This window comes from Saimiri boliviensis, chromosome 2 (genome assembly GCF_048565385.1).
Source record: "Saimiri boliviensis isolate mSaiBol1 chromosome 2, mSaiBol1.pri, whole genome shotgun sequence".
Taxonomy (NCBI): Eukaryota; Metazoa; Chordata; class Mammalia; order Primates; family Cebidae; genus Saimiri; species Saimiri boliviensis.
In genome coordinates this window covers 189440716-189463035 of record NC_133450.1, presented here as the reverse complement: position 1 = coordinate 189463035, position 22320 = coordinate 189440716, and the positions used below count along the sequence as shown (strand labels likewise).

The 22320-nt window shown below is 44.9% G+C and overlaps 1 protein-coding gene across 13 annotated transcripts in view; it reads right to left on the bottom strand.

Moving 5' to 3' along the window:
* ZCCHC7 (zinc finger CCHC-type containing 7) overlaps positions 1–22320 on the bottom strand; it is a 279525-nt gene that overhangs the window by 33682 nt on the left and 223523 nt on the right. For 7 of the 13 annotated variants that reach the window (XR_012516641.1, XR_012516638.1, XR_012516639.1 and 4 more), the window contains exon 8: positions 6981–7064. Coding sequence is in view for 6 of the 13 variants with exons in the window: in XM_010350782.3 (XP_010349084.2) it covers positions 18918–19351; positions 21663–21777 (549 nt within the window). In the remaining 7 variants the exon portion in view is untranslated. Of the gene's footprint in view, positions 1–2877; positions 2929–6980; positions 7065–14063; positions 19352–20477; positions 20577–21662; positions 21778–22320 lie in introns of those variants that run through there. The other 6 variants (XM_010350782.3, XM_074395054.1, XM_003940051.4 and 3 more) reach the window with 3 other exon arrangements.

Here is a 22320-nt window from a genome sequence, read left to right as displayed (position 1 = left end):
CGAGAGGCTGAGGCACGAGAATTGCTTGAACCTGGGAGGCGGAGGTTGCAGTGAGCTGAGATCACGCCACTGCACTACAGCCTGGGCAACAGAGAGAGACTCCATCTTAAAAAAAAGAAAAGAATATATAAATATAAATCTATTTTTATGCACTCTCTATATGCATACACACATGTTCTCAAACATCTATATATGTGTCTATATAAATCATGCAGTTTTATTTTCACTTTTAAATAAAGTTCTGTAACTTTAGTGTTTGTCGTTCTGAAGCAAAGCATACAAATGTGTGAAGTGCTGGGGACCAGCGCAGACAGTGCTGGTGCCAGATGAGGTGGCCCTGAAGGTGGGGTGGGGTGACTGTGGCATCCTTACTGTGCCCCTCGCTGGGATGGCAAGGTCTCCCCCAAGGCTTCACCAAGGTGGCGCTAGAGCTGGCCACTGACCATGATAGGATGTGGCTGGGCAGAGATGGGAGAAAAAGGGGTCCCAGGGGGCGACAGGGCAGAGTGAAGGCCTCGGGTGGAGAGGCAGCCATGCGCTCAGCCATGTGCATCCTCCACACGGAAAGCTTCCCAGGTGGTGGACGGGCCAGTGGTGCCCAGACTCATGGCTTGATTGATGCACATCCCTTCCTCCTGTCTTCCTTCCAAGGCCCCATGCAGTGGCCGCAGGCATGCCCCCCCAACAGCATCTGGAACCATGGTGGCCACATTGTTGGGAGAGGCCTGGCTTGCATTGTAGAAATAATTATTGAGGCTCCAATTCATCATGGAAACAAATGCTGTACTTGAACACTAACAAGAGAGTTGCATTTGCATAGCCCGTGTTGTTTATAACATGAGAAATTACTTCATAGGCTGAAGGGTGGGGCTGGATGGGGCTGGCAGGGCCTCAGCGTCCTCTGTCTATTCAGTCTTTAGGGGGCAAGCCAGTCACACACCCACTTCCACATTAACAGCTGGTTTCAGAAGATGAGACGCCTTTCCATGTGGGAATTTACCTAATGCTAATCTGGATAATTAAGAAAAACCCAGCCAAAATACCCCAAAAAGATTCAGAAGAAACTACTGCTGATCTTCATAGACACATTGGCACATTTCTGCATCTTATTCTGATGGCACTCCCAAAATAACTGGTCCAGGGGTCTCCTGGGTGGCCAGTGGCAGGGGCAGGTGTCTTAGGAGGTCTTGGTCCTGGCAGCCCAGCTGCGGGCACAGGTTAAGCTGCAGACACCCTCAAACCCTTGCATGCTTGGTCCATGGAGATTTAGTCACATTCCCTTCCCTTATGATTCTCTTCCCTTCTCTGGTCTCAGTGTTGCCCTTTGTAAAATGAGGTGAGTGTGGGAGGGCAAGAAAAGGCCATTACAAAACAGATCATTAAGGAGAAGAATCATCAAAGATCATTCCCAATCAGATCTTATTTAAAAGCAAAAAGCACACTCTACTCCCAGCTTCTTGGGAGACTGAGCCCAGGAATGCAAGGCCAGCCTGGGCAACATAGCAAGACCCCGTTTCTTTCTTTCTTTTTTTTAATTCTGAGTTTTGCTCTGCTGCCCAGGCTGAAGTGTGGTGGAACGATCTCAGCTCACTGCAACCTCCACCTCCCAGGTTCAAGCAATTCTCCTGCCTCAGCCACCCAAGTAACTGGGATTGCCCGCCACCATGCCCAGCTAATTTTTTGTATTTTTAGCAGAGATGGGGTCATACTGGCCAGGTGGGTCTCGAACTTCTGACCTCAGATGATCCGCCCACCTCACCCTCCCAAAGTGCTGGGATTATAGACATGATCCACTCTGCCTGGCCACAAGACCCCATTTCTAAACACATGCACTCACAAAACAAAACGAAACCAAACCAAGGGGAAACCAGACCAGCTAAGAACCCCTAAGCTGTCCTAGGTTCCAAGCCTCAACTCATGACCTTGTCCTGAGATCCCCTCACCCTATCCCAGGACACTGTGTCTACCTACCTGTGTATTTCACCTCCTCTCCTACACACACACACACACACACAGAGAGAGAGAGAGAGAGAGAGAAAGAGAGAGAGAGAGAGAGAGAGAGAGAGAGAGAGAGATCCACAGAGTCTTGAGCTTTCCAGCTTGTGCCTCAGTTTACTCATCCATAATCTCACATAGAGTGACTTGGGACCTCAACCACATCATCTAGACTCTGGTACATCACATCTTCTCCCTGGTACCCCAGAGCTGGCATGGCTAGCTGATCCCCCTTGAGATCATCAACAGCACAGGCCACCCATGGTCAGCTATGCTGGGATCATTCCTGGAATCAGACAACTTCATCTGCAATTGGGTGGCCTTGTCTCTATCCTATCCATCTCCTCTCTCACCACAACCATGGTCCGACCCTGACCAGTGCTCTCTGCCTGGATGACTCCTCCACTGGCCTGCCTATGAGCCTCTGAACAAGCCTGTTTGAGATACTTCCCCTCCCATTCATTCTGCCTTCACCTTTGAGCCTTAGTTCAAGAGCCACCTCCTCCCCTGCGGTTGGAAGATGCTATTCTTCCAACCCAAGTCAGAACTGAGCCACCTGTCCCAGTCCTAACCAGTCTCACAGACCCCATACCAGCCTCAGCTGAATGCCATGGCCATCTGTGTACATATTAACACCCAGCCCTTTTACAATGCATTTTAAAACACTCAAAAAACTGACATATGACTTATATAAAGCACAGTTATAACTCAATACATTTTTCTATATTTATACATCCTTGTGTGGGTTTAGGATACAGATGGGTAGGTCAAGGCATGAACCAGGAAACTAAAGACTCTCTGTGGGTGTCCCCATATGTGTTGGGGAGGTGGGACTACCTGTAGGTAACCCAGACATTAGAGGCAAAGAAAGTAGATGCATACTCAGTGTCCCGGCATGAGGTTATGAGGTCTCAGGAAGAGGGTCTTGATGTCCTAGATGAAGACATAAAATATTTTCAGCACCCCAGAAGGCTCCCTTGTGCCCTGTTCTGGCCTCGCCAGGGACCTGCTATCCTGACTTCTAACAGTACAGCTTATTTTTGACTGTTTTGAATTTTAGAGAAGTGGAATCTTTTGTGACTGACTTCTTTTCCTTGCAGCTCAGTGTGTGCAAGATTCCTCCATGTTGTTGTAGGCGGTGTGGGATTCTGTTTTGCGAACACATCAGAACTTACCCATCCACTTGTTGAAGGGATTTTCAATTCGTTTTCACATAGGTGAAAACTTTCATGTTGAAAATGCAACTTTAAAAAGCTTAGCAAGTGATTCTCCTGCCTCAGCCTCCTGAGTTTCTGGGACTACAGGCACACACCACCAAGAGTGGCTAATTTTTGCATTTTTTTGTTTATTTATTTATTTATTTTTAAAGACTGGGTTTCACCATGTTGGTCAGGCTGGTCTTGAACTCCCGACCTCAGGTGATCTGCCTGCCTTGGTCTCCAAAGTGCTTGGATTACAGGCGTGAGCCACCACGCCTGGCCAATTTTTGCGTTTTTAATAGAGATGGGGTTTCATCGTGTTGGCCAGGCTGGTCTCAAACTCCTAACCTCAGGTGATCTGTCTGCCTCAGCCTCCCAAAGTGCTGAGATTACAGACATGAGCCACTGCGCCAGGCCTTCTATCAAGATTTTTAAAATTGGCTGGGCGAGGTGGCTCACGCCTGTAATCCCAGCACTTTGGGAGGCTGAGGTGGGCAGATCACCTGAGGTCAGGAGTTTGAGACCAGAATGGCCAACATGGTAAAACCCCATCTCTACTAAAAAAAAAAAAAAAAAATTAATTGGGCATGGTAGCACATGCCTGTAATCCCAGCTGAGGCAGAAGTGCTTGAATTGGAAGACATGTTGCAGTGAGCTGAGATCATGCCACTGCACTTCAGCCTGGATGACAGGAGTGAGACTCTGTCTCAAAAAGAATAAAAAAGTCTTGATAGAAGACAAAGGAAGAGGCTAAAAAATAATCTTGATAACTTAATGGCTTCTTCATGCTCGATTGAACTGACTGCTATCATTTACTTCTCCATTCTCTCATTGTCAAACATTTCCATTACCCATAATTATCAGGAGTATTCTGTGACCATCTAGGTGGATCAGCATTTAAGGGCATCCTCATTAGCTGTTAGGGAAGAGTCCTAGAAGTGGCCAAGGAGTAACCCTGTGAGAAAGACATAAGAACAAAGTGCTGAAATGAAGCTTGCGTTGGTCTGCTAGAGCGGCCACACCAAATAACACTGACTGGGGAATGTCATCAGCAGGTGTCCAAGACCAAAGCATTGGCAGGGTTGGGTTCCGCTGAGGCCTCCTCCTTGGCTTGCAGGTAGGTGCCCTCTCGCTGCCTCTTCACATGGTCCTTGTCACCCCTGGGTCTCTTTGTGTGTCCTGGTCTCCTCTTCTTACGTATTAGAACACCAGCCAGATTAGATGGAAGCTCTCCTTAACCACCTCACTTTAACTTAATCACCCCTCTATAGGACCAGCTACAAATGCAGTTACATTCTCAGGTACTGGGGATTAGTACTTCAATATATAAACTGTGGGGGAACATAACTGAGACTATAACAGAACTCTTCCTCAGAGATTGGAAATATCCCCTGGTGTCACCAGGCTTGGATGCAGCCCTCTTGGTTCTTTCCAAAGCAGAGCTATATTTTGGTGTGAAGACTTCTCTCTGTCTTCCAGGCTCACCCCTATTTTCCTTTTTTTTTGTGAGACACAATCTCGTTTCTTCACCAGGTGCCAGGCTGGAGTGCAGTGGCGAGATCTCGACTCACTGCAACCTCCGCCTCCTGGCTTCAAGCAATTCTCTTGCCTCGGCCTCCAAAGTAGCTGGGACTACAGGTGTGCGCCACCACACTTAGCTAATTTTTTTTTTGTATTTTAGTAGAGACGGGGTTTCACTATGTTGGCCAGGATGGTCTCAATCTCTTGACCTTGTGATCTTCCCGCCTTGGCCTCCCAAAGTGCTGGGATTACAGGCGTGAGCCACTGTGTCCGGCCTCCCTTATTTCCCTTGATCAGTTTCTCATCACTTCACTGTCAATCAATCCAGAGATTCTGTTTTTTTTTTTTTTTTTGAGACAGAGTTTCGCTCTTGTTACCCAGGCTGGAGTGCAGTGGCGTGATCTCGGCTCACCACAACCTCCGCCTCCTGGGTTCAGGCAATTCTCCTGCCTCAGCCTCCTGAGTAGCTGGGATTACAGGCACGTGCCACCATGCCCAGCTAATGTTTTGTATTTTTAGAAGAGACAGCGTTTCACCATGTTGACCAGGATGGTCTCGATCTCTTGACCTCGTGATCCACCCGCCTTGGCCTCGCAAAGTGCTGGGATTACAGGCGTGAGCCACCGCGCCCAGCCAATCTAGAGATTCTTGACCTTGGATGCACACTGGAATCACGTGAGAGCTTAAGAGATCACTGTGGCGTCTGAGTCCCCACCCAATAGATTCCGACGCCATTGGTTTAGGGGTGCAGGCTGGGGACGGGAGACTTTAAATTTCCTCAGGTGATTCCAGTGGTCCCAAAGTGAATACCTCTGGTCTTTGGTCTCTCTGTTCCTTGCCTTTTGCAAAACATGAGACAGGGCACACAGGGGCTGTTTAATTACCATCTTCCAACGTCATTAAAGCTCTGTATTCCAAAGCCTGTCTTTAACTCCTCTAAACAAGTTCATTGTAAAGCTTGGTAGTAATTTGGCTCTTTTGTTAAAATTAAGTCCTTAAAGTAAAAATTAAAAGACAAAATGGAAAACCACTGGGCATAGAAAATCCACCCTGGGTTTAATAGTTTAAAGTCTTAAGTTGTGGACTGGAGTGAGACTCTCACTGCTCAGTGGGGGCGGTGGGGGGGCTTGATATACATTGTGGTCCTTGAGGCTTATGTTCTGTGGAAGGAAGGTTTTACAAGAAGAGGATAAAAGCTAATTTTCATGAGAGCCCAGCTTCTGTGGTGGGGTGATTAGGAAACTATTGTGTTGAGTTTGTGCTCCTCCAAGTTAGCGCCCCACTTCTCAATGTTTGAAACAAAGCTTTATAATATTCTCCCCATGGCTGACTCTTACAGACTCACTGAGCTAAGGAAGCCTGAGACAAGAGCACACATTAAATGATTCCATTTATATGAAGTTCAAGAACAGGTGAGGCACTCCCGTGTCCTTGCACACTCGGCTCCTCCTGCCTGAGATGACCTTCCCAATCTTGCTCACCTGAAAAGCTGACTGTCCTTCACATCACAGCAGGAAAGCTGTTTCTCTACCTCCAGGATGGCCTCAGTCACACCCTTCGCTTGTCACTATTGTTTTTTGAGACAGGTTCTTGCCCTGTCACCCAGGCTGGAGTACAGTGGCATGATCATGGCTTACTGCAGCCTCAGCCCTCCAGGTTCGAGAGATCCGCCCACCTCAACATCTTGCATAGCTGGGACTATAGGCATAGGCCATCATGCCTCGCTAATTTTTTTTTTTTTTTTAATAGATGCGGTCTATGTTGTATGGGCTGGTCTCCAACTCTTGGGCTCAAGTGATCCTCCTGCCTTGGCCTCCCCAAGTCCTAAGATTACAGACGTGAACCACTGCACCCAGCCTACTATTTGTTTATGTGTGTGGGTTTTCTATTAGGCTGTGGTGCTTTCCTGGGGGAGCTACTTTCTCTGTATTTGCAATGTCTGATGCAGTGCCAGGTACTCAGTAGGGCCTAAAACATGAGATTTGCCACTGAATTGTGTTAGTTTATTCCTTTTTCTCTTTTATTTAAAAACATTGAGACAGGGGTTCCACTATGTTGCCCAGGCTGGTCTTGAACTCCAGGGCTCAAACAATCCTCCCGTCCCAGCCTTCCAAAGTGCTGGGATTACAGTCATGAGTCACTATGTCCAGCCAGAATTGTGTTAGAGTGGGAAATGGTGAGCTGTGACAAGACATTCTTCTGTTACAGCCATTCATTTGTTCATAATGATATTAAACAAGATAGATAAACATGTGATTCAAATACCTCTTTGGGAAACATTCCCTCATTTGGTATCTGCAGGCACAGGTATGGACGGTCCCCAACTCCACAGCAGACAGTAGAATGGCTCTATAAAACAGAGGGATGAGAATTTGGGACTGAGGTGGGGCAGTGCTGGAACAAGGGATGGAATTGACGGGAAGACAGAGAGAGTGGGTGGGGGAGCTGCAAGGACAGTGGGAAGCTATGTCCTGTGTCAGGTAACCTGTCCTCCTAGCCCCCAAATCTTCAAACTCCTGAATCCCATAAAACATTTGATGGAGTGTATTTGTGTGTCTGTGCAAGTGTGAGCATGTGTGTGCATGTGTTATGGTGTATGTATGTACCAGCATGTGTGGTGCCAAGGGTGCATATGTGCTTGTGTACATACATGTGTATAAGCATGAGTATCGAGCGTGCGTGATTATAGAACTGAGAAGGGTTCTGTGCTTCCTGCCTGGACTGTCTCAGGAGTGAAGCTGAGGCAGTATGCGGGTGTCGTGAGGAAGTTAGCCTCGGCATCTCAGAAATCACACAGGGAGGGCTGGTGCCAAACCTCTGAGGGGCCAGAAGACTCCAGCTGAGCTGAGTCACGCGTTTCTGGAGCAACCCTTCCGGGACAGTCAGTAGGGCTCACTGGAAGGGCCAGTCCTGGCTGACAGGCAGGAACTACCCGAGTTGAGAAGCCTGAGTCTCCAAGGGGGCAGTGTTTAGGACTGATTAGCAATGTCTCCCCTGGGCTTTCCAGGAGGTTTGCCCTTCTTGGCCTCTAATGGGTGCCAAGCAAAGCGCTGGGCTTTGGGATACAGAGATGAATCAGATACCTGCCCTCCAGGAGCTCCCAGATTTCTGTGGGAGGCTGAGAATGTAAATAGACAATTACAAGCCAGTAGCTAAAGGCTAGGATAAGGCGGTACTCGGAGGCTGGGGGCAGAGCTGAGAGACTCAGTGACAGTGCCTGCAGCAGAAGGGAAGGGTGTTTCCCCGTGGAATTTCTGACTGGGTTTGGGGAAGCAATAGAAAGAGGGCATTTCCAGCAGGACCCACAGAATGAGCAAATTCTCACAGGATAAAAAGGTAGGGGTACCTTGCGGGCAGATCAAAAGGAGGCATGGCAGGAGATGAGCAGGACGGGAAACCTGGGGTGACTGGGAAGGGCCCTGAGTGCTGTCCCTAGGAGAGTAGTCCCTAATGGGGTCACCTCAGCCAGGTTACAAGGAAGGCCCGTTCTCATCCTGGCAGGCCCTTGGGAGGGCATACACCTGACAGGTGCAGCTCGGGCATCTCAGGACACCCCCTAGAGCTGGAGGGAGACGTTATCTGCCCCTGGTCTCCTGCTGCGTTTGGAGCTGGAAGCCCTGGGGCAGACTCTGCGGGACCCTGAGCCCTGTCTGATCCCTGGAGTTGTGTATGTTGTGAGCTGCTGCAGGTGCAGGACAAAAGGCCACAGAAAATTTGCATGAGTTGGAGAACACATTTGCAGTTTCCTCCTCTCACAAACTGGAAATTTCACTTTCAGAGCCTTTCCTCATCACAGCCACACCAGCGTCTTCACAGCACTGCAAGTCTGATGTCACAGAGAAATCCCAGCTTTCTTCTGTGGTTTCTGCCTCACTGGCCTCTAGGGCTCCTAAAAGTTCAACAGCCAGCCATAGATGTCCCCTGCTTCAGGCCTCCTCCAAACCCTGTCCCCATTCCCTGATTCCCCACCTCATGCAAAGAGTCTCACAGTGGGGTCGGGTCTGGGCACTAGTCCTGGCTCTACCCCTAACTCGGTACGCGATGTGAGGCTCTCTCTGGGCCTCAGTTTCCCCATAGGTAACGAGAGGGTTCTAGACTTAGATTATCTCTGAAAGTCCTCCAAGACAATAGTGACTTTCTGATCTTGAGAGTTTCTTTCTCCTGGGAACTCCAAGATAATCTACAGCAAGTGCTCAGGGCTTGGCCCCCGACTGCCTGCGAACTTGCTTCCTTCAGGTGTCTTTTCCATTTGCTCTGCGACTGCTGCCTGCTCCCTTCCCAGTTTTCTTCTATCCTCAGGTCTGATTCCTGCATACCAGAGTTCAGTTGCTCCCTGGCCCCTCCTGATAACTCCATGAGAGGTGTGACTTCAGAGGTGTTCAGTCCACTGTGCTAGAGGAGGGGATGGGAGTTGGCCTCCTGGCCCGGGAAGGAGGCCTCTTCTCCCACCAGCCCCTCACTCCCATGCTGCAGCCCAGCTCATGTTGTGCCCAGATTCGTGCAGATAGCTGAAGGGGCCTGCAAGGAACAAGGCTGTTGAAGCTCAATATTTAAACACATTTTTTCCTCACTCCTAACTTAATGAAGTTTGCAAAGTGTTTTCTGTTGACAAAGTGCAACAGAGAGAGGGCGAGGGGATTGAGGGGGCACCAAGGCCTAGGTCTGGCCATTATTCTGACTTAATGTATGACCACAGCAAGGCTTTTCTCAGTTCTTGCCTCAATTTCCCAGCTGGGAAGTGAGGAGGAGAGGTGGTGAAGTCGGGTGGGCTGACTAGACAGTCCTTTGGCCCTTTGCAGCTCTGACACCCACCAGAACTTCATAAATCCTGTCATGGCCGAGATCCCTTGCAAGATGTCGCTGTGTGCACAGCCTGGCTTGCTGATGGGAAGGGAAGGCTTGTGAGAAGACAAGAACCCTCTGGAGCATACAGGGAGGCTTCCACGGCCAGGTCTGTGGTGGAGCAACCAGAGTGACCCAGGAGGCCAAAGTTAATTGAGGTGACAAAACCAGAAAACTCCCCTGAGCAGCCAAGTGCAGGAAGGTTGTCAATGCAAATCAGCAGGAAGTGATGGTTAGTTGGGTGCAGGCACAGGAGAGAGGTGGCTGGTGACCCATGACTTGTCCAGGATGATGGTGGGTCCCCTAACCCCCTGAGGCTTGGTGTGGAAGATGAGGCAGGGGTGTGAAAGGAGGCTGGGGAGGAGGCAACTTTGACAAGCTCTCCTTCCAGAAAGATTAACCAGGGGAGGCTGGCAGGCAAGAGGGGGCCTGTGGAGGAAGAGTTAGTGGGGCCTGCAGATGGTTTCCATCTCAGGGAGGTTCCCCATTCCACTCCAATCTCTGTGGGTTCCCTGGTGGTAGGGGAGGGGTGGAGACAGGAGCAAGGACTTTTCTGAAGGATGCAGTTAACTGTGAGGGACATTTCTAGTATCTGGGGTTATCGGAATTCATAAAGGCTCGGGGGGAGGCTCTTCTCAGGCCCTGGTCCACTCTGATTGGATGTTTGGATCTCCTCCACAGCACCATGTTAAGTGGCTTAATTTTTTGTTGCTTGCCTCCGGGGACCAAGAGCTGCGTGTGTTCCAGGCAGCCTGCTCCACTGGTGGAAACTCCAGTCACAAACTGTTTCTCTGCGCCAGGCCAAAGTCTGTCTCTTCCTGTGGGCCTGACCTGACATCAGGGCCTCGCTTTCCTCCCCAAAACAGAGTGGTTTGCAGCATTTGGCACAGTCTACCCATAGATATTCAGTCTGGTTACGCCCGTGGTAACTTTTATGCAAAAAGCAGAAACAGATAATATAAAACTATAAGGCACCAAAGTTACCTGGTAGGCCTGGTACCAGGTTCTAGGAATTTGAATTTGGTCGTTTCTGTGTCAGTTTGCCAGTCACTGTCTCAACTTCCATATTCGAGATAAAGACCACTAGGATATCTAATTCTATATGTCAGCTTGGCTAGGCTATGATGCTCAGTTGTTTAATCAAATGCTAGTCTATAAGATGCTGGGAAGGTATTCTGTAGATGTGATTTATCAGCTGACTTCAAGTAATGGAGACTGCCCTTGATAATGTGGGTAGGCCTCATTCAATCAGCTGAAGGCCTTAGGGGCAAAAGCTGAAGTTTCCCAAAGAAGGAATTCTGCCTTAAGACTAGCAGACAGAAATCCTTCCGGAGCTGCCAGCCTGCTGGCCTGCCCTACAGATCTTAGACTGGCTAGCCTACACAGCAGGGCAAGCTTGAATACATCTCCACTATTGGTTCTGTTTCTTGAGAGAACCCTGACTGATGTAACCACCTACCATATCTGTTCAAAGGCAGAGAAAGGACACCTAATTCTTTGGAAAGAAAAGCAATTTATGAGTACTAACATTACAAAAGTGCTAATTTGTGCAGTGCTGTGTTAACCTAAAACACATCTCTAAGCAAGTGACTCATCTCTCCTAGTCAAAATCCTTGATGTTTTCTGCTGCTACCGCTGCCATTGTGTTAGCCACTTTTTAATAAAGCATTATGCAGTTAATGACTAGTATATGCATATCTAATATATATACATCTAATACATATTTTTTTTTTTTTTTTTGAGATGGTCTCATCCTGTTGCCTAGACTGGAGCACAGTGGTGCAATCACAGATCACCACAGCCTTGCTCTCCTGGGTTCAAGTGAGCCTCCCACCTCAGCCTCCTAAGCAGCTAGGACCACAGGTACACATCACCACTCCCAGCTAATTTTTAGAATTTTTGTAGAAACTGGGGTCTTCCCTTGTTGCCCAGGTTGGTCTCAAACTCCTGGGCTCATGTGATCCTCCCACCTCAGCAAACCAAAGTGCCAGAATTATAGCTATGAGCCACTGTGCCTGGCTTCACTTTAATTCTGGCAAGAGACAGAGATATTATCTTCATTTTATAGATGAGGAAAATGAAACCACATTCCTGAGGCTGAAATTCAGAGTCTTCAGTGATCCTGTTCATTTACGTCTCTCTGCTACCCTCATGTGAACTAGAGTCAAGGGAAATTATACTGGATCTTCTTATTTAAGTGTGTCCTAGGTTATCCTACATCCAGGCTGTTACCTATACTTGTCTTTCTCCTCTTATCCTAATTATTAAAGTCTTCTTTATGCTTCAAGAGCTAATTCCAATGTCATCTCCTCTGTGAAGTTTTCCTGGGTCTCTACCACCAATGACACTGAAGTGACCTCTCTCCACACACACAGTCCCACGTGAAGGCCTCTTTGTAACTTAATTTATACTCATCTGTTTCAGGGCTTCTCTTTCCCATCTTAAAATGGAAGTTCTCTGAGGGCAGGAAATAAGTCTGATAGATTATGACAGATGACAACATCGAAACCCATGCAGCTTCTTTCTAAAGTTTCAATCCAAAACACAACTAGACCTACTGGACTAAACTTTTTTTTTTTTTGAGACAGGGTCTCACTCTAGTACCCAGGCTGCAATTAGTGGCACGATCCTGGCTCACTGCAACCTCTGCCTCCAAAGCTCAAGCGATTCTCCTGCCTCAGCCTCCTGAGTGGCTGAGACTACAGGCATGCGCCACTACGCCAGGCTAGTTTTTTTTTTTTTTTTTTTTGTAGGGATAGGGTTTCACCCTGGAACCTGTGAATGGGACCTTATTTGAAAATAGGGTCTTTACACAGTAATTAAGGATCTTGGGATAAAAATGCCCTGGATAATTTTAGTGTGGGCCAGAAAGCAAGATATAGAGTGTGGGCCAGAAAGCAAGAGACTAGAGTTATAAAAGCCAAGGAACGTCAAGGATTTCCCAAGCCCAACAAAAGCTAGGAGGGGTATGGAACGAATTATCTCAGCACATCAAGAAGAAACCAACTCTGCTGACACCTTGATTTTGAACTTCTGGCCTCCAGAACCGTGAGAGAACAAGTTCCTGTTGTTCCAGGCCACCACTTTGTGGTATTTTGGGACAGTAGCTCCAGGAAACGAATACAGAGTGCATCCCTGCCGCTTCACAGCCCCATGCCTCACACACATAGTTGTCTCCCCTAGAGTGTCTCTTCCCCTTTCGTTAGGCAGCAACACTTTTGATCTGTTACGAAGACCCATCAGGAGGTCCTCTCCAGTCTCCCCTGACTCTCGCCATCAGGACCAATCATGCTTCTTTGGTGCTACCAACACACCCATATCTCTCACTGCATTCCTCACCTCTAAGACTAAATACTGATTTTCATGTTTCTCTTTCGCTTGTTAGCTCTTGAGGTTTGAGATTTCTCCACAGCAAACACAGGCTATAGACTTTCTTTATGTCAGGTAGAATTCAAGCAAGAATACTACCTGGAACAAAGAACATCAATAGTCTATGTTTTCTGAATAAATCACTCAGATGACAATAGAAACACCACAGAGGGAAGAATTGTATTGCCTGGGAGTGGCCATAAAAGTGGAAGAGGATATTTTGGGTATAGGCAATAGCACAGGTAAAGGCATGGAAGAGAAGCATGATCTACTCAGGAACTACTCATTCATCCAGTGGAACTGGAAGAGTGAAGGGGTTAGGGCAGAAAGAATAGGGAAGAACTGCAGAAGATGGCATGAAAGGCTTTGAATTTTAGGCCAGAAGTTAGACTTCAGCCTGTAGACAGTAGTTTCTGAATGTTGGTACATACAGTTATCACCAGCATGACTCTTAGATAAAGATCCTACTCATGGGCCTAAGAGGTCAGTGAGCTCTCCCTTCAAGGCTCCTACAGGTGGATACTTGCCTTATGATCAGGTCGTCTTCACCCACATGTATAAAGCAGGAAGTAAAACTGAAGATGGCCTATGGACTACTGAGCCTACCTCATCCAGTTTAGTAAGAATAGTCCCAATTCAGTGAGAAAATATTAAAATAACAAGACTTTGACTTACATATACACCTGCAAAACAATTGCCACAAGAAAATAAACACACAGTTGATCTTCGGTATCTTAGGGTTCTACATCCATGGATTCAACCAACTGCAGATCCAAAAGATTTTAGTCAGGATGCAGTGACTTAGGCCTGTAATCCCAGGGCTTTGGGAGACCAAGGCAGGCAAACTGTTTGAGCCCAGGAATCTGAGATGAGCCTGGCCAACATGGTGAAACCCTGTCTCTACTAAAAATAAAAAAAATTAGCCAGATGTGGTGACACACACCTGTGGCCCACTAATTTCAGTTTTTGGACAGGCAAGATCTAATTTGCACAGGCTGGTCTCAAACTCCTGGGCTCCAGCAAATCTTCCATCTCGGCCTCCCAAATTGCTCAAATTACAGGTGTGGGCCACCATGCCTGGCCAATTTTTTTTTTTTTTTTTTTTTTTTTTACTTTTAGTAGTGATGAGGTCTTGCAGTCTTGCTCTGTTGCCAGGCTGGTCTCCAACTCTTTTTTTTTTTTTTGAGGCGGAGTTTCGCTCGTTACCCAGGCTGGAGTGCAATGGCGCGATCTCGGCTCACCGCAACCTCCGCCTCCTGGGTTCGGGCAATTCTCCTGCCTCAGCCTCCTGAGTAGCTGGGATTACAGGCATGCGCCACCATGGCCAGCTAATTTATTTTTATTTTTAGTCGAGATGAGGTTTCACCATGTTGACCAGGATGGTCTCGATCTCTTGACCTTGTGATCCACCCGCCTCGGCCTCCCAAAGTACTGGGATTACAGACTTGAGCCACCGCGCCCAGCTGGTCTCCAACTCTTGAGCTCAAGTGTTCTCCTGCCTCAGCCTCCCAAAATGCTGGGATTACAGGAGTGAGCTACTGTGCCCAGCCCCAGGTACCTTTTTGTAGGAAGAACTGTTCTGAGATTACGGCTGTGGCAAATGACATTGGTGTTTCATTCGTATCTCCATGCCTCTGTCAGGGAGCTGCCCAAACCCAATTTACCTGGCTTAAACAAAGACTAATTAAAAAAAATACACACACTACGGCTCCATTGCCCCTCATCAGGGCAACTTTGAGGTGTGGCCCACACTCTTTCTACCGTTCCCTGTGAGTCTGAAAGTTCCCCTTATGGGATGTGACTTGATAAGCATCCAGCTTGGCTTCCTTCTCTTCTTTTCCCTGTCTCACTTCCCTCTCCACTCCTTTACAGGGTTTTCGTGGAATCATTTCCCAGGAAATCATTTTAAGAAATAACTTAGGCCAGGCCCAGAGGCTCACACCTGTAATCCCAGCACTTTGGGAGGCTGAGGCAGGTAGATCATGAAGTCAGGAGTCCAAGATCAGCCTGGCCAACATAGTGAAACCCTGTCTCTACTAAAAACACAAAACGTTTGATGGCAGGCACCTGTAGTCCCAGCTACTTGGGAGGCTGGTGTGGGAGACTCGCTTGAACTGGGGAGGCAGAGGTTGCAGTGAGCTGAGACCACACCATTGAACTCCAGCCTGGGTGACAGTGAGGCTCTGCCCCAAAAAAGAGAAAAAAAGTAACTTAAATGTTAAACGAACAGAAAAGCTTTTGGCTCAAATCAGGCACCAACCAGCTTCATACTGTTATTCACTGCATTGCATGTGAAATAAATCACCAAAATATTGGTGCTTCTTTGAAATGGGAAGTCCAACTGTGAGGCCTAAGGGCCTGTGTTGGACTTGGATCCTGGTGAGGGCTCCTACAGCCTAATGACATCTGACCCACTTAAATGTCCCACCAGATGAGCCTCCAACCCTTTCTTCCCCTCGCTAGCTGAATTCCTTTGCTCATAGCACAATTCTTTATCTTGCTAGGGCTCACGCCATAGCCTGGTACTCTAGCATTTGTTTCCATGATTCCTAAACTCTTAATTTCCCTCAGCTGGCTGACTCTCCAGTGGCCCTAGTCTTCCACAAAGTGGTCCAGACTGTAGACCAGGCGTCCCCAAACTTTTTACACAGGGGGCCAGTTCACTGTCCCTCAGACCGTTGGAGGGCCACCACATACTGTGCTCCTCTCACTGACCACCAATGAAAGAGGTGCCCCTTCCTGAAGTGTGGTGGGGGGCCAGATAAATGGCCTCAGGGGGCCGCATGTGGCCTGCCAGCCGTAGTTTGGGGACACCTGGTGTAGACCTTCATGCCATGGAGCTAGTGCTCCTTATTTCCTATGAATGGCCATGTCCAGCCAATCTCTCAAACTCTGGCAATATGATGAAATGCAAAGCCTTGTAAGATAAGGGAACACCCTGCCAGATGTGGAAGGCAACCTGAACTCCCTCCCTAGTCAAACTAGGGGTTTGAACTAGGGTTTCTCAACGTTAGCACTTCTGACATTTTGGGCTAGATTCATTGTGGGAAGCTAGTTTGTGCACGCTGGATATTTAGCAACATCTCTGGCTTCTATTCTCTAGATGACAGCAGCATCCTCCTTTTTCATGAAAGCAAAGCATGGTAATATCAGGGGAACAGGACAGCTATAAATAAACGAAGGGCTCCCTTAGATGGTATGTAATTTTTTTGTTGGCAGAATAATTTTCAGTTGTTTCCTATGAGACGCTTCTTTCTACATCTTTTAAAAACAGATTTTCCCAATATTGCTAACCTTGTCTCTCCTTACACAAACATACCCATACCAATCTTTTCACTGCAGCACTAATGAATAATGTTTCTTTGCTGCCCATCAGGCAAAGAGAAAAGGGAATGGCAATATTCCATGTGATTGTGGGAATGGGGAGACGAACACTCACAAAATGCCAGGGACGTATAAATGATTAGGAAAGAATCTGACTTGGGAATATGATTTGGTAACATGCACTGAAACTTTCATGAAATATATGCATGCTCTCTGACCCTAAATTCCATTTTATCACAATTGAACAAATGGAGAAGATATGACATAGAATGATTTTTCAAAAATAATAAAAATTAGAAAATGTTCAACAGGAAGCTGACTAATCATGACACAGCCATATCGTAGGATATTATGCAAAAACATAGACATATATTTGTTCTCAATGAAAGTGAAAAAACAGGTTACAAAACAATGTATATATAGGTATAGAAAATAGTATGAAAAAATAGACACTTAATAACTTTAACTACATTTTTGAGTGTAAGAATCATGTATGATTTGTTTTTAATATTTTTTCCCCTTACAATGATTACATGGTTATCTTTACATAACAGAAAAATAAAGAGTTACTAATAAGTACTGCAAATAGCAAGGTCCATGAAAGCAAGACTTTCCATGGAGAAAAGGGAGACTGGTTTCCTTGCTCTATTTTGAAAATGCTATACAAACCAAGGTAGAATCCAAGATAGGAGCCATTCAAGCTTGGAAGTCTGCTTGAAACATTGCCGCTTTCAAGAAATCAAAAGTGTGGCCAGAGGTAAGATGTTTAGAATCTTCTCAATCCTACCTGTTTTGGACATTTGCTTTTCTTCCCTTGTACTTATCCATGTAAAGTCTTACTTGATTAATGGTTGAATCTACATATATTTTGAATTCCCCATTCTTAAATGAACAGAGTCTGTATGTTAATAAACTGACTGACTCACTTTAACTGAACACTTGGTGTAAGAGCTGAGGGGCAAGGGAAATGAAAAGGAAATGAAGCACAGGATCCTCCATGTTTCTGTTCTTCTCTTACCAGGAAATGAAGACTGTATTTTCATGCCCACAAGTGAAATAGTCCAGTGTCCTTTCTTATCTGAATGTAAATGCATGGACCCAATGGGTAAATTACACCCTAGAACAAAATGTTTGTAAGTTTTGGGAAAAAATAAGATATTGCACAGAGACAAACAGGAAAAAAAAAAAAAAAAAAAAAAAAAAGTGCACCCTTTCTCTCCTGCTCCAAACATCTGCTATGTATGAAAGAACCTAAAGAATGGCAATCCCATTTCTGCCCTGAAAGGATGCCTTAGGATCAGAAGGAGCACTTGTTATACCATCTCAGTAATAAGCCATGCTTGCCCCAAGTCTTACCAGAGAATAATGCCAATTATCTCAAGGCTTTGTACTTCTATGAAACTTTTACTTCCCAAAGAGTAAAATACAAATTTAAGAACCTGACATTATAAAATTATCCTATTTAATTGATTTCATATCATTTTATTCTGGCAGAGAGCTTGAGCTTGGGCAACAATGGCATTTTTGACTCCAGTCTATGGGGATTTTATAACTTTATCCACCTGCCCAGCACAACTATGCCGAGGCTGGGAGTGACGGCTCACACCTGTAATCTCAGCATTTTGGGAGGGCGAGGCAGGAGGATCACTTCAGCTCAGGAGACCAGCCTGGACAATACAGTGAGACCTTGTCTCTACAACCAACCAACCAACCAAACACAACTATGCCCTTTGTCACTCAAACGCTCTCATTGTCTTTTTACATAATAAACACATTTATTTATTCTGTTTCAGATATTTTATTTTTCTTACTCTGACATTAGGCTATGAGAAGTACAAAAGATCCATAAGTAAAAAAAAATTCTGTATAGCTTTGTAGTTAAAAAAATGCAAGAGAACAAAAACATTTTTTGAGTGATATTCATCTCTACAGATCTGAGTGACAGTCCACTTGAAACACTGCTGTAAAAGTGGTAAAAAATGATTTCATTGTGATTATGTTAAAATTTTTGATGTTTCTTTCACTTGTTTTAGGAAATCTGCCTTTTGACATTTATACTGGATGGATTCTTTACTTGTATTTTGCTGAAGCCCAATTCCCTGCCTCTTCAGGGCTTCAATAATGACAGTTTTGTTTTATAGTCAGCTTGTGATATTTTGCCCAAAGGAAGATTCTGATAACAGCTTCAGCAGCAAGAAAAGCTGATGAATTTATAGTTACTGTCCTTTCCAATGTAAAAAAAAAAAAAAAGTTGAAAAATATTGATGACTTTTTCTTAGTGTTAATTTCTCTTCCTGCAAGGATTTAATTTCATACTCATGTTGAGGATGAATTACCTTTGATGGGTTTTTTCTTTTCCCAATGTATTTTTAAAAAGCTTTCTTGAAAAGATGAATTCTTCCTATTCCTAGGATTCCGAGTAAAGATGACATATTGGAACAAGAGAAGTCCAGGTTTATCTTTCTACTTTCTTACCTAACAACCCGTTGGACACAGAGAATTGAGATCTCCATGGATGGTCACCAACTCTAGGAATGGCTGAAATTAAAAAAAAAAACAACCAAAACTCACTTTATTTAATCCAAGATAATAAACACACTGCCAAAAGGTTATAGACACACAGGCCAAATGAACAACGGAAAGCCACATCAGAGGCTGCCTCAAAGCTTAAGACTTTTTTTTCCTCTGCTTAATAAGAAATAAATTATCATTGTCATCATCTTCCAAACACTTCTCCTTTTTTTTCTGCTTGCCCCTCTTGCCCTCCTTGGGATACTTGTCTTCTCTTGATGTGTGGTAATGTGATGAACGGTGAAAGGGTCTGGAAGGCTTCTGGGTTTTAAAACTGCCAGGAGAGGAGTAGGTTTTGGGGCCCCTGGGATAATCTTCATTCACTTCACGATGTCTGTCAGCCCTCCTGTGCTTCCCCCAGTTTCTATTCTTGTTCTTCATTTCTTTTTGTGTGTCTTTATTTTCTTGAGGCCACCTGTTGCTTTTCCTCGAGGCATGACCCTTTCTTGTATCATGGTAGAGGTTCTCATTTGCTCCTTCTGTGTAAGGCAGCATGGATGGCTCTGGGAAATCCCTGTTTTTCTTTAGTACTGAAAAATACAGAAGTATTTTTGCATATTCAGCAGCTAGACAGTCCATGCTTAGCTTTCCTAAGTGTGTAAATAACTTGGCAGACAGGAAAGCTAGACATTTAACTATGTTATCAATATGACATCACTAAAAATTAAATAGTTGAAGTTCTACATTTCTGATTGCTAAAAATGAAACACACTCAGAAATCCAATGATAGTTAATTATTCTTTTCAACAGTTTAACGAGGTTAAAAATGGAGACGAAGATCAGTAAGAAGAGTAATCATCTTAGCTTTGTGAAGAAAAGTCATGTCTGACCAATACAAGTTTCCCCAATGATAAAGAGACTACCTTTGAAAGTAAGGCAAAGCAAGATGTATAAAATGGCCTTGTGATTATAGGGTAATTGAAATCTCATATGACATTTCAATTACCCTATAAAGATAAGGACTGACCCAGTACTTTTAGGTGATGCCAAACTGCCCAAGAGGTTATTCCTCCAGAGTAGAGATCACTGGCTTTGAGGAGTGTGTGCGAGTGCATGTGCGTTCAAGTATCTTAGAGGCTTTAGTAACAAAGCTAATGTGTTTTGTCAGAACTTGACACAATACGAGTGTCTGATGGCAGTCATTCTGATACGGGTAGGTGGGAGGTGAGGTTACAGTGAGAAATGAAAACTAGCAGGTCAACAGAATATTGAAAGATTAAAAAAGTAGCCAATAAAAACTTTTAGCATAAGATTTTTAGTATAAAAATTTCAGGATCATAGTGAACACCTCAAAGTGGATTTATGCTACAGATGTTGATACAACTAGCTAAAGACGAAAACAAATTGTGCCTGATTCTAAAAGTTGTAACTACTCATTACAGAAAACTTGGAAAAAACAGTAAAGTATAAAGAACAGAAAAACCAGAAAGCACACATAATCCCTTAGAGATGACATTTTCATGCAATTCTTTCTAATCCTTGTCTAATTTGGTTGCCTAAGCACAATCTTCAACTACTAGAATTTCTCCATACAGTTGACCCTTGCATAATGAGTTTGAACTGCATGGGTCCACTTATATGTGGATTTCTTCAACCAAATGCGGACCCAAAATACAGCATTCCACAGATTAGAAACTTGTGTATATGAATGGCTACCTTTTCCAATACTTGGGTTCTGCAGAGTAGACTATGGGATATAAGCAGGTGCAGATTTTGGTAAATGAGGAGGCTCCTGGAACCAGTATCCAGGAACAGCTGTAGATGACATACATTTTACATTAAATGTGTAATATGCAGGAGCTGGGAGAGTAATTCCTCTTCTTTCCTCAGAATTAGTACCTTCACTTTGGAAATGTCCTGAACTGAGAGTCCAGAAAAGAAAAAGGCCAAAAGAGTCAGAAAATAAGCTATAGAAGAAACTGAAAAATACCAAACTATTTTGTTTTTAAAGCAAGAATATAACTTGGAAAACTACCTGGAAGTATGTAATAAGAAAGAACAGAAGCAGAGAAAATAAGCAAATGATATTAATTTGGTGATGAAGAACTATGTTTGCAACAGTAAATACAGAAACCATAGACGCAGATGTGAACTTGGAGCTCTGCTTGCAGTGGTGGCCTATAAGACATGAGTTCTTCGGCTGGGCGCGGTGGCTCATGCCTGTAATCTCAGCACTTTGGGAGGCCCAGGTGGGTGGACCATGAAGTCAAGAGATTGACACCATTCTGGCCAACATGGTGAAACCCCGCCTCTACTAAAAATACAAAAATTATCTGGGCATGGTTGCACGTGCCTGTAGCCCCAGCTACTGAGGAGGCTGAGGCAGGAGAATCGCTTGAACCCAGGACACACAGATTGCAGTGAGCTGAGGTCGTGCCACTGTACTCCAGACTGGTGACAGAGAGAGACTCTCTCAAAAAAAAAGAAAAAGAAAAAAAGAAATGACTTCTTCAGGGAAGCTCCAGGAATAACTTACCAGGAAAGCCTTTCTTTCCATAAAAAAATACTGGAGACATACACATGGAAAAAAAAAATTACCTGTCAAACAGAAAAATCTCAATGGATTTTTCATCTATCTGCATACATAGATGGATAGTGGTCTTTTCTGGACATTTTCTAAAATAATCACTGTAAAAAAATGTTTATTGTGAAGAGATTAAAACATGGGATTATTTCTGAAGTAGGTGCTTGGTTTCTGGAGATCAATAAAGTTCCAGTTTCTTTCATAATTATTAAAAATACTTTGTATGTTAACCAATGACCCTCAAAGCAGGCAAAGACAGTACAAAGAAATTTAGAAACTACTACGAAAGTGATCTAACAAGAAGTCTAGCAACATACCTTTTATTTTTTGTTTTAGTCTCTTTTCTCTCTCCTGAATTTCATATTTGTCATCATAGTAGCAGATGAATGGAGATACTGGAGAGGGATCATACACTTCTCTTTCTGGACATTCCTATAAATTGTATTTAAAATTATGACGTCACATGGTCACACTGTTCAAAAACCTTTTTGCAAGATTCTGGAGCATGCTAATTAGAGATGAGCCCCGTATCACTGGTACCTCATGTGGTGGCTGTACGATATGGTCCTTGCTTGGGTGCTGCGAAGGTCACCCAGCCCTAAACCCCACTGTGCTTGTGATATTCTTTCAAGCTTGAGTTTTCTTCCCTTGCTTCATTACCTATGAAACCCTTCGTATCTTTTTTCAGCCCTCTCTGCCTTAACTCCTTTCACATTCTGAGGTAACAGCCTTGCCTCTCTGTTAAACCTCATATTAGTATTACTCCTTTGTTTGTCCATCACTTCCAACATCAAGTGCTTTTCTCTCTCTTCTTCCTAACCCCAAAATGTGGGTATAAGTTCTAAGCCCTTTTTTTTCCTAGATACAAGTGGTTTGCAAGCTTATTTTAACTCAACATTCACTGCTTACAGGGGTGGTGATTCTTTTTTTTTTTTTTGAGACAGAGTTTTGCTCTTGTTACCCAGGCTGGAGTGC